The sequence below is a fragment of the Gymnoscopelus braueri genome (genome assembly GCF_963280865.1).
Source record: "Gymnoscopelus braueri genome assembly, chromosome: 22".
Classification (NCBI taxonomy): Eukaryota; Metazoa; Chordata; class Actinopteri; order Myctophiformes; family Myctophidae; genus Gymnoscopelus; species Gymnoscopelus braueri.
This window is the reverse complement of record NC_137624.1, coordinates 5,216,805-5,228,929: the sequence shown is the minus strand read 5'-3', so window position 1 is coordinate 5,228,929 and position 12,125 is coordinate 5,216,805. Positions and strand designations below refer to the sequence as shown.

The following is a 12,125-nucleotide window of genomic DNA, read 5'->3' as shown; positions in this document are numbered from 1 at the left end:
TTATGTATGTTTTTCTGTTTCTTCCTTTCCATATCTCTTTACAGCTTTCTTAAAACTGCAATGATGGGGTTTGTGCAACAAGTAATTTCACCCACTTGTATTATCTGTAAACCTGTAATGTGACGATACATTTGAGTTGAGCTGGGATACAAATTATAGACTACATAGACTACGAAATGTTATATATATTTTTAATTTACTGAACACGGGCCAATTATATTCATACTGGGATCTTTAAGTGAGCTAGGGTTGATGTGTGGATGTACTCAGATTCTCCCTCATATGTCTCTGCTACAACAGGGAATGACGACACTTTTTAGATATTGTCACTCACTGATAGTATTGCTGTTCTGATGTGGTTCTAGAAAAAATTAAACATGGCCAATATGTATATTCATTATATGACATTAAGTAAAACATTCTTACAATAAACTAAAGATCATTCACACAATAGGAATGAAGTAGCTGTATACTATTGACCCTGTGCCTGTGGTGTAAATTAACTAAGTACATGTACTCAAGTACTGTGCTTAAGTACACTTTTGAGAGGATTTTTTACTTTACTGGAGTATTTCCCACTTTCAGTACTTTTACTTCTACTCCACTACATCTAAGAGGCAAATATTGTACTTTTACTCCACTACAATTGTTTGAAAACTTTAGTTACTAGTTACTTTGCAGATATAAATGATTACATTATAAAACATACATTAACCACTTTAGCCCTATTTTATACATAGGCTACTTGAAAATAGCAGATCTACAAGCTCACAACGCATCGCATCGCGACACATTGTCAGCTCGTAGATCTGCTATTTTCAAATATTTTAGTACTTTTACTTAAAGTACCAAAAGTAAAAGTACTAAAATATTTTAAAGTACGGATCTACACGCTGACAACGCGTTGCGATAAGACGCTTTGTGAGCTTGTAGATCGGCTATTTTCAAATATTTTAGTACTTTTACTTTTTGACACCAATACTTTTTTACTTTTACTCAAGTAAATTTTGAATCCCGGACTTTTACTTGTAACTGAGTACTTCTACATTGCAGTATACTTTTACTAAAACATTTGAGTACTTTTTCCACCACTGCCCTGTGCGTATTTTAACAGCAAGCTTATTTTGTAAAGGATTCTCTCTGCATAACATACACTCTAAACACCTAGACCCTCTCAGTATACTATATCTATACTTAGTAAAACAAGCTACAATACAAAAGTATGGTAGTTATAATGTGCATGATAATGTAATTTGACCAACACTGAAAATACTTCATAAACCTTGTTATAAGTTGTTATGTATCATTATGAACATGTATAACGAGTGTTATGAAGCCTTATAATGAATTGTAAATGTGATTATAACGAAGTATAGACCCGACCTTTAAGTAAAGCATTACACAATACACCTTGCTTTGTCTTTGCATGCATCTCTTTATTCATGATTATGTATTCATTTAAAAGCCCTGACAGGTCACCACTGTAATAATATGTGATACAATACAGATATCTACTGTATGAGTTTAGGATTAAACAAAAAAAAAATGAAACCCAAATGAAAACCATGAAAAAGAGTAAATATTGCATCATGCCTTTTATACCACGGCTGTGCTTTTCTAAAATACATGCATGCGAACCTAAACATGTTTAAGGAACACGTCTGATCTTCATCGCTACAGCCTTCATGGAGAAATAACTACCCTTCCAGTCAGACCAGACTACACCTGTTCCCTCATGAAGTGCCTTTACCCAAAGGTAAACACCGTTGGGATTAGCATTGAGACAGGACCCGTACCAAAATGCACCGGAAAAATGCATTGCACAGTTCTTGGGCCACGAGTCCTGATCTTTGTCAAAGGTTGAGAATTTCGTTCCATTGTGATAGGTCAGTGAGTCTCCTGCTCCTCCATCCTTGAAGCCAGAAACCTGCAGATTGTAGCCATCAGCCTCAGAACCCACAGAGAAAGAGGAGTAAGAGGCAAACACTGTGTTTCCCTCAAAGTCTTCCATGTCCACCCTCAGCTGATACTTTTTGTTCTTGGTAAGGAGATGCATGTTCTCCAGTCCCAGCCAGTACTCGCCTGATGCGTCTCCAAACCCAGCTCGGTACTGAGCCCAGGGTCTGTAGAAGTTCACAGTGCCGTCCACTCTTCTCTGGATGACTGTCCACTTCCCTCCATCTGTGCCCATGTCACAGTAGACCTTGGCAGGTGGAGTAGTGGGGTATATGGTGTACACACCACTCGCTGTGGAGACTTTTTTGTAGATTTCGTCACAGTCCAGAACCAGGTTATGATCACCATTGTTGTCGATTTCCTCACAGCCCAGATCCAGGTTGATTCCACAACGAGGAGCAGAGTGGACTGTTACAGCCAGAAACAGAACTGCAGCAACAAGTATCATCTTGAAGTCTTTGAGTTGTAGCTTGTTGTTCAGATCAAAGGACGTCTGAGTGTGTTGAGTGTATGTTCAGCTCCAGTAGAAGGTTTAATGCAGTCTGAGTGTGAGACCCTTCCTTTATAGTTAAGAATGGTGACGTATTGAAACCAAAGAGATCGTATGATAGATAAAGGTACTCTGTCACCAGACCAGTCTGAGCTGCCTATACATATACACACACACACACACACACACACACACACACACACACACACACACACACACACACACACACACACACACACACACACACACACACACACACACACACACACCAACCAACCACATTATTCAAAGCATGCACTGCTCAAGGTGCGGCCATAGTTGAATGATTATAGAGCCCGCCTTGGAACCCAGAGGTCACAGGTTCAATTCCAGACCCTGCAGCAATGTGTCAAAGTGTCCCTGAGCAAGATACTTGACCCCCAACTGCTCCCCGAGACACTGCTCCCTAGTGCCCACTGCTCCTGTCACTAAGGATGGGTTAAATGCAGATACTGGTGTTTTCCAAAATATCCAGTGACAAATACCACAAAGGTGTGTAGACTACATTATTATTATTATTATTATTGTTCTGAATAAACATAAAAATGCATGACCGTCTGTCTAGGATTCTGTTTAATCAGTCTGTCAGTAATAAAGCTATACACGATTATGCATTATGTGAATTCATATTTTGAATAAGCTTGGTGAAAAGAAAAACATCCTTCAACTCGTTAAAACCGGATAAGCATCTGTGTCATTTTAACGATTTTATCGTTGGCTATTACAAAATAGCAGATATACAAGCTCACAGCGCGTCACTTCGTGCCACGCTGTGAGCTTGTACATCTACTATTATTGAACATTTTTGTTTGAAATTTTGATATATATTTTTTTAACACAAATCTTCTCTTCTGGTGGTCCCTGGCACAAAACATTTTCAGATGGGGGGTCCACGTCCAAATACATATAATTATGGGGGTCCTTGGCACGAACATGTTTGAGATTGGCACAAACATGTTTGAGAACTATAGGGTTAATAGTTCCTGGCAACACAACATGTTTACTATATTTAATGAACGTCCTTACTGGAAACTAGCTGCTGTGTTTGGAATGTGAACTGACAGAGGATTCCTGTAGACTGACAGTAAACAGGATAGACAGCTCATCATGTTGTAAATCGACTATTTTTCGGCAAAAATACAAGTACTACAGACCCCTGGGGAACTCCGGTCAGCCAAGTATATCCAGTAGGGTTTAAATGGTTATAAAGAAAACATCACATGGATGCACCTGGGACGTATCATCAGTGTTGTAGCCTGGGGTCATCGGGTATTTCGGGTCTCGCAACACCATCGCCCAGGTGACCCAGCCGCGGTTGATCAAGCCCCGACTTACGTCCCAGTAGCTACCCACGGTCAGTCCTCTTAGGCAGAGACAGGGCCACTCAAAGAACGTATAGATATTTACTTTGACATTTTTAAAATCAAAACACAGTCCCAGAACCGGCTTTGTTTTAACCAAAAAAAAATCAAGCTTGTGGATCTGGTACTTTTGATGCTTTTGTGTGATGATCAGAGTGTATAAGAGAGAGTTGCGTCACGCTTTGATCTCACCGCAAAGCAGGATGTTGCCTCCTGTAGTTCCAAACAGGAACTTCCTCATTGAAATGGAAACAGAACGTCCGCATTCCATTCTTACGATGGGAGTCAACGCTAGTGTCGTCACTCTCATAGTTATATCACGCTGAGTATGATCAAGTGGTCGTTAAAATACACAAAAACACAAAAAGTTTGAATATGGAGTTCAGAGTTTTCTGCCCGACAACCAGTGGTGGAAAAAGTCAGGAGGGGCGAAATCCCAAAACGGCGGTGGCTGCCGCCGCGCCTCCCGCCACGACCGCCGCCTCCCTGGGTCTGTCTGTCTGTCTGTCTGTCTGTCTGTCTGTCTGTCTGTCAAAGGTCCGCGGCCGTAACACACACACAAATGCGCAACCCCGCTCGCCACACGTCCCCTCCAAGGTGAATAAATAATAATTAAAGAATAATAAATTATATTATCTATCTATCTATCTATCTATCTATCTATCTATCTATCTATCTATCTATCTATCTATCTATCTATCTCTCTCTCTCTCTCTCTCTCTCTCTCTCTCTCTCTCTCTCTCTCTCTCTCTCTCTCTCTCTCTCTCTCTCTCTCTCTCTCTCTCTCTCTCTCTCTCTCTCTCTCTCTCTCTCTCTCTCTCTCTCTCTCTCTCTCTCTCTCTCTCTCCCTCTACACTGATAGCTCTTTGCCAAAAATAGCCGATCTACAACCTCACAACTCACGCTGCGAGGCGTTGTGAGTAAATCCTCTAATAGTGACCTCTATTCAATTAAAAACCGGCCCTCTATTAATGACTGGGAGCGCCTTGAAATAAGCAATTAAAAGCCGACCCTTCTATTACAATCCTCTTTTTTTCCCTCTTTTTTTTTAAGTCTGAAGACTCTCGCCTTGGCTACTATATACGCCTGCCGTCGGTTCAAATCACCGTGACACAGCGTAATGTATAAGACAACATTTCAGTAAAGTACTTGAGTAAATGTACTTAGTTACTTTACACATCTGCAGACGAGCTGCTCAGCGTCCGTTCTGGGCGAGCAGCGTTGCAAGAGAGATTAAGCAACACTGCTAGTGTCAACGAGGTCTATGAAAACAAGCCTCGACCACCTGTAAATGCACTGTTTATTTCACACAGTTGATTTCAATAAATGAACCCAGTACATTTTACTAGGTTCCAACTGACACAAAATGTTGATTTATTCATTCTGATCTGTTTGAAAAATAGAAATATAGGCCTCTCTCTTATACATGCCTCCTTTCAATAAAAGCCCGGTACCCACTACAGTTGAAACAAATACAAGCCCCCCCCCCCCTCCTCTGAATGGAACAACTACCGTAACAGCGGAATTTTACACGTGCGTAATTACGCACGTATACGTGCATGTTGTAACATAATAATACACAACGTGTACTGTACCTATATAGCTCACTGTAGGCTAACATTCTTGGGGGTCTTCTTAGGGACCCCCAAGCTCCTCCTTAGCGCCACCTATGGAGCGGTTTCAGAAAAGAAAAAAGGAAACTTATAACAAAGACAGCGGTTTCAGAAAATAAAAAAGGAAAAAAGGAAACTTAAAAAACAGACAGCTGCTGTTGGCATAGGCTATCAGGTCGATTTCGGATACCGCTGTCTCTCTATAGGCTATACCTGCCAACCTCAGACCGTCATATAAAATGACACTTCTGTTCTGGGGGGGTGGGGGGGATGTTCATCAGTGTGGACGATTATTGTTATGCAGTTATATTTATCGTACTTTGGTGTGAACAGACTTTATAGGTTCGACTCATCTGCCTACACGTTCAAATTCCAAATATGAATTGCTTACCCCATGGCCAGGGATGTTAAAATTATGTTCGGGCCCTCCAAAGTACTTGTCTCGTCCGTATTGTTCAATAAAAATACTTTAATCCGATCGGTGGCCATTGTCTCATAATGTATATGAGTGCAATACACCTCTCAACCAATGGGGTCACGTATTTGAAAGCACATAGAGAAAATACGGAAGAAATGTCCACCAATCCGATTCAAATGTTTTTTATTGAACAATACAGAAGATACTGGTATTAATGAGTAAACGTCCATAAATGTAACATCCGTGGCCATGAGGTCAGCACTTTATTTATTTGAAATATGAACGTTTATGTGATTTACGGTCTAAAAAGGGAGACATTGCAAACAACAGGTTGAAGTTCATCCATGACTGTCATGATATGACATTGATGTTTCAGGGCTAAACTCGTTCATGATTAGGCTACCCCGTTCTCAAATAGATTAGCCAAAATAAATAAAATACTGCGGCACTTGGGTATGCACGTTTTATTACTTGATGCTTTGATAAGGGCAGTCAATCCACATAATCAAAGCTGTAACGTTATGCGTTATGATCATATCAATCAATGAAATTAGATATTAAAGAAAGGAGCCCCACAGTCCGTGTATTATGGCCGGTCCAGTAAAGCAGCTGTAGGCCTATGTAATAAAAATGTTTTAAAATGTCCAAATTTCATACAAATCTTTTGAAATAACCAGATCTACAAGCTAACACAAGCGACGCATTGTGACATTGTAGATTGGATTGATGCCAATGAAAGTTATTATAGCAGAACCTTTTTTTTTCTTCGAATTTTTATTCTTTTATTTTGTTGACTTCAGAGCCATGTTTTTCGAATGCAAAAATTAAGCTGTAATAAAGTTAATTTTGAAGTTATTAAATGATATTTATTTCCATAAAAAAAAAAAAGACAAATGTCTGAGATGTGTTTTTGCTCAAAAAAAAATACCGAAAATTGTATCAAAGTCCGGCTTTAATGGACATTTTAACATAAATGGAGATCTTCATTCTTCTGTGCCCTCTTCATCAGTGTCATCATTTGTTGGGATTTCAGGTCGAATAACTGTCTCCCATGTTATTTTCGCAGATCCACCTTGCTGCATCTTGTCAGTGTTTAGATGAATAAGATGATTATTAATCAACATGTATATTAAATTAACCACAATATAGTCAGACTTTCTTTGCTCCTACATTACATTTTTTGTTGTACATAGTGATATCTTTTTTTGCTGTTTTTTTTTGTAATGATATTCGAACTGTGGTGCCACTATATATGTATATGAATTGAATACCAAGGCCCTCATTGGAAACAAGTCTGCAAGGACTTTTATGAACGGACCTGTTAGACAAAGTATTTTAAATGTAAATGTGCTGTTTTACATTTTTTGCCTAATAAAATATTCAATCAATCAAATTAACGCTGCGGATTTCAACGCAACAACTTACTGTTATCGTTATTAGCACTTTAACAAATGGAAGGACGCTGTCAATACTGCTGTCAATACACTGTCGTACATTGAGTTTCTCTGACTGACAGCGGCCTAGAATGACGACATTGAGTTGCTTTTGGTCAGTAATCACCGAGGCCTACTAGATCTAGGTGATTACTGGGGGGCTGTCAGCTGGCACACCTGTCAGCTGGTACAAATACCTAACATCGTTGCTTATCTGTGCGTCATTACGCACGCACGCGGTCATATTTAATTTTTAATTTGTGTGTGTGTGTGTGTGTGTGTGTGTGTGTGTGTGTGTGTGTGTGTGTGTGTGTGTGTGTGTGTGTGTGTGTGTGTGTGTGTGTGTGTGTGTGTGTGTGTGTGTGTGTCACTGACCTGTCAAGCTGCGGGGGGCAGACAGACAGACAGACAGACAGACCCAGGCCGTTAGAGCACACTCACTCACACCAAAAATAGCCGATCTACAAGCTCACTCGCAGCGAGGCGTTGTGAGCTTGTAGGCTATTTTTGGCAAGGAGCTTGACAGATATAGACAGACAGACCCAGGCCGTTGGAGCACACTCACTTTGATTTCGTTTTGATATAATTTCAACGAGGCATCATTCGAGAAGGCTTTCTGTCCGTCAGACATTCACTGTTTGTCATTATAATAATAATATGAATAATAATAACCATCTTATTTACTATATGCGCGGAGTGTGAGCTTGGAGATCGGCTGTTTTTGGCAAAGAGTTATCGGTGTAGAGGGGGGGGGGGAGAGCAGACCACGTGCGTAATTACGCACGGAAAACTCCGGCTTGATATCGTTTTACATTATAATAAATTATATTAAAAAAAATCATTTCATGACTGATAGACCGGAAAATATAAACTTGACAGATCATATAAACATTAAAATTATAAGAATTCAAGTAAAATTGAGAAAGATCTGGCCGAATGAAATCTCAACTGCTCCTCTGTCTCAATGCGCAAAATATGCCACGGTCATGGCGGAGGAGTGGCTGTCAGTGGCGGACCGCCACTGAGAGTGGCGGATCGGGGCGGAAAGTGGCGGTCAGTGGCGGAAAGTGGCTGTCAGTGGCGGTCAGTGACGGTTCGTGGCGGCAGGCTTGGCGTTCGTGGCGGGAGGCGGCGCTCGTGGCGGGAGGCGGCGCTCATGGCGGGAGGCGGCGATTGTGGCGGGCGGCGGTCAGTGGCGGTCGTGGCTGTCAGTGGCGCTCAGTGACGGGTTGTGGCGGGTCCGTGGCGGTCAGTGGCTGTCAGTGGCAGTCGTTCCGCCGTGACGGTGGCGTCTCCGCCGCGGCGGGTGCGGCGGAGAACTGACGGTCTGTGGCGGAGAGGCAGAGGCTCGGCGCTTGTGGCTGAGGCTCGGCGCTCGTGCCAGACGCGCGGCGGTCGTGCCAGATGCGCGGCGGAGGCGCGGCGGCCGCCAACGCCGTTTTGGGATCTCGCTGTCTCTCTAAAAGTCTGTCCCCCTTTCGTCCATACATGGGCATGTTTTGTACCTGTTTTCTCCATACATGGGCAAAAAATAGGTTTTGGTCACTTTGTCCTTAGGCCCCAGCCATAAAAGTCTGTCCCCCTTTCGTCCATACATGGGCATGTTTTGTACCTGTTTTCTCCATACATGGGCAAAAAACAGGTTTTGGTCACTTTGTCCTTAGGCCCCAGCCATAAAAGTCTGTCCCCCTTTCGTCCATACATGGGCTGACACGTCATGTGAAGTCTGGGTCTGGCAGAACCAGGTCTCCTGGTCTTGTTTTGGAAGTGTGTTCTATTTATTATTCTTAATTATTCTATTATAGCTAGATAACATCATTATCCATTGCCTTCATAATAGGAAATTTAATGAGTGAATTTTATAATAGAAAACGAGACATATTGAAAGATGAAACAATAGCCCTAACCCAACATAATATTTTAAAAGGTGTTTACATGGATATGAATGCATTACAAGTCAGCTATGAGGTGGGAGGAAAACAATAATGAAAACAAACTAACACCACAAGTGGATGCAGTTTTCTAACACAATGCAAGGGTTAAACATGTTGTAGACTAATTGAAAACACACGTCCCTATTTTTTTTTTATTACATTTTCTTTCTATTTTAGAGATCATTGAAAAAACATATCAGTCACCAGAATAAGGGTAGTGTTTTGCAATGAGTCTAACATAGTTAAAAGAGAGTGAATTTGAATGGACAGGAGGGTGGCATGTCTGATAATGAATAGCAAAATATTGAATCAAGCAACTTAAAAACTGTCTGGGGTGCACACAAAAGCCAGAGTAGACATAAAGGTGACCCCAGAGGTGTTTTAAAAGTGAAAGACCCCTTTAAAACCGGGAAAGCATCTGTCATTTCAGATTTGAGCTATATAGCAATATATAGAAAGTTTTTCAGAAAATAAATGTGCCAGATGCATCTGCTATGTTTAAAAAAAATTGAAACATTATCGAAAATGTTTTTTACACAAACCTTCACTTCTGGGGGTCCCTGGCACAAACCCTTTTCAGGTGGGGGTCCGCGGCCAAATACATAATCATTTAGAAGGTCCTTGGCACGAAAAGGTTGGAGAACTACTGATTTAGAAGTCATTTATAGAATGGCCTCATGTCTTAATGGGTTAAGTCCACTAGGTTAGAGGGGAGTGTCCTGCCACTGTATTTTGCGTTTGATAGTGTAGAAGCGTTTTGTTTGTTCAGTGTGTTTTGTTTAGATTAGATGCTTTCTTTGTCCGGTTGGTGGGTTTTTGTTGTATTGATTACATTGATTTGGCACTCACCGATCCCTTCCTGTTTGTTTTTGTTCAGACACTCACTTAGTTTTACAAATAAACACTAAATTCACATCATCCATCAATTGCCTTCCTGTTTTTCACTGGATATGTTACTGTCCCTCAATCCCCTAGACCAGTGGTTCTCAACCTTTTAAGGCTGTGACCCCCCCCCCCCCCAACATAATCATATTTGAACTGGGGACCCCCCACCCTGACAAGCACTTATATTGCAGGAGTTGAGGCATTACATTTAGCATGACAAATGGAACCAAATGGACCCTTATATGTCTGTAACTTACAAGTTAAATGAACACTGATGATTTGAAAGTTTAGATTGGGGTCCCAGAGATTTAAATGTTTTTTGTTATTTTTCAAGTATGAAATGGGGGTCCGTGGCCAAGTGCTTTTTGAAATTAGGGATGTTGAGAATCACTGTATGTCCGTGATCATGAGCGTACCGTTTGATTCTGGAGTCCAGGGAGTCTGTGGAGCCGCGGTGGAAGCTCTCTTCCGTCCGTGTGGAGCTCAACAGCGGTTTACAATCCTCCTCCATCGTCACACGGTGGGCCGACTGTCACAGTCTTCTACCTGAAAAACCACCGGTGGACAAAGTATTCAACCACACCGCTTCATCATCAGGGACATACAATTAAACAATTACAATTTAGGCACAAACATGGGGAATACATTTGTTCACCAAATGTGGAATGCCCTACAAACAACCATCAAAAAGTGTGACTCCTTACCCTCCTTCAAAACTGCCATAAAAGAGCACCTATCTGCACTTTGTAACTGGTCCTAGAAAAGTCTTCTAAGCTTGACACCAGAAATGAAATTTCTTTCCCTGTACATAATATACGTTTATTGCTTGCTATTAGTGTCGATGATTTCTTGTATGTTATTGCATGTCTTTAAATGTCTTGATGAATTGAATACACAGGACCACAATGGAAAAAAGCCCTTAGGGCTTTTTGTGTTCAGTTCAGTTTTACCACACATTAAAAGTCTTTGTCATGGTCCTTCAAACGTGTATAAAAAGTTTGAACAAAAACTTCCACTCCTGTGACTTCACTGCCCAAGGGCCAAGCTCAGATTACTTTTCAGCCTAATTATTCAGAAAACCCCAGACCACAGAAAATCCACTGAATGTTCAAAGTTCAGATTTTTTGGGTGTAATTGAGGTCATAAAACCCCCCAAAAAATGTGAAAATGAATGTCACAGAACCTTTAACAGCATTGTATAAGTGTACCACTGTACATTTTGCTAACTTAATAAAGTATTCAATCAATCAATTTAGCAGACACTCATATAGGGCTGTCACGATCATGACATTTTACTTAACTTTACTTATCTCTCCTGTCCGGCCGGAACCAGCTAAATCCAAAATGGTAATTGTTCAGGAAATGAAAAACTAAATATCAATTTTTCAGAAAATGAAGAAAACCTTATATTTTTAAAACAAAGCAATACTGCCTCATCAAACTTGGTATTGTGATTTTATATATTATCAGATACTTGCATGTGTCATTATATTATCACCACTTTACCCAAATCCAGCTCAAGTGGAGTTAGGAGTTTTGTCCAAACACAAATCAAGCGCAAATGGAGTTAGGAGGTTTTGTCCATCATTGATAAGAACAGCTGGCAATGGATCTCAAAGCTCACAACACATCACAACGCATTGTGAGCTTGGAGATCAGCTATTTAAGCGCCATCCTCATATACTCATATACTAAGTATAGATCAAGCTGAATACTGTACTTAAAGGGGTAGTTCACCCCCAAAATAACTTTTTTTCTATTGATTACTCACCCCATGGAGCCTTGAATTCATGGATATTTTTTTGTTTTTGTCGCATTCCTTCCTTTATTATTTGATTTTAATAAATGTGTCCCCATTGATTCCGGTAGGAGACACAAATGCATTTGTGTCTCCTACCGGAATCAATGGGGACAAATTTATTAAAATCAAATTATTGGCTTAGGAATGTGACAAAAACTAAAAGATATCTATGAATTCAAGGCTCCATGTGGTGAG

At 40.7% G+C, this 12,125-nt stretch overlaps 1 protein-coding gene across 1 annotated transcript; it reads right to left on the bottom strand.

Moving 5' to 3' along the window:
* Nucleotides 1-1,554: 1,554 nt before the first annotated feature.
* On the bottom strand, nucleotides 1,555-10,640 carry LOC308078322 (microfibril-associated glycoprotein 4-like; the record flags this gene model as incomplete). The annotated part of the gene is made up of 3 exons (XM_080419440.1): nucleotides 1,555-2,364; nucleotides 7,372-7,397; nucleotides 10,546-10,640. The coding sequence occupies 3 exons, from the start codon at nucleotides 10,638-10,640 to the stop codon at nucleotides 1,649-1,651; spliced, it is 837 nt and encodes a 278-aa protein (XP_080275566.1). The 3' UTR covers nucleotides 1,555-1,648.
* Nucleotides 10,641-12,125: the final 1,485 nt, after the last annotated feature.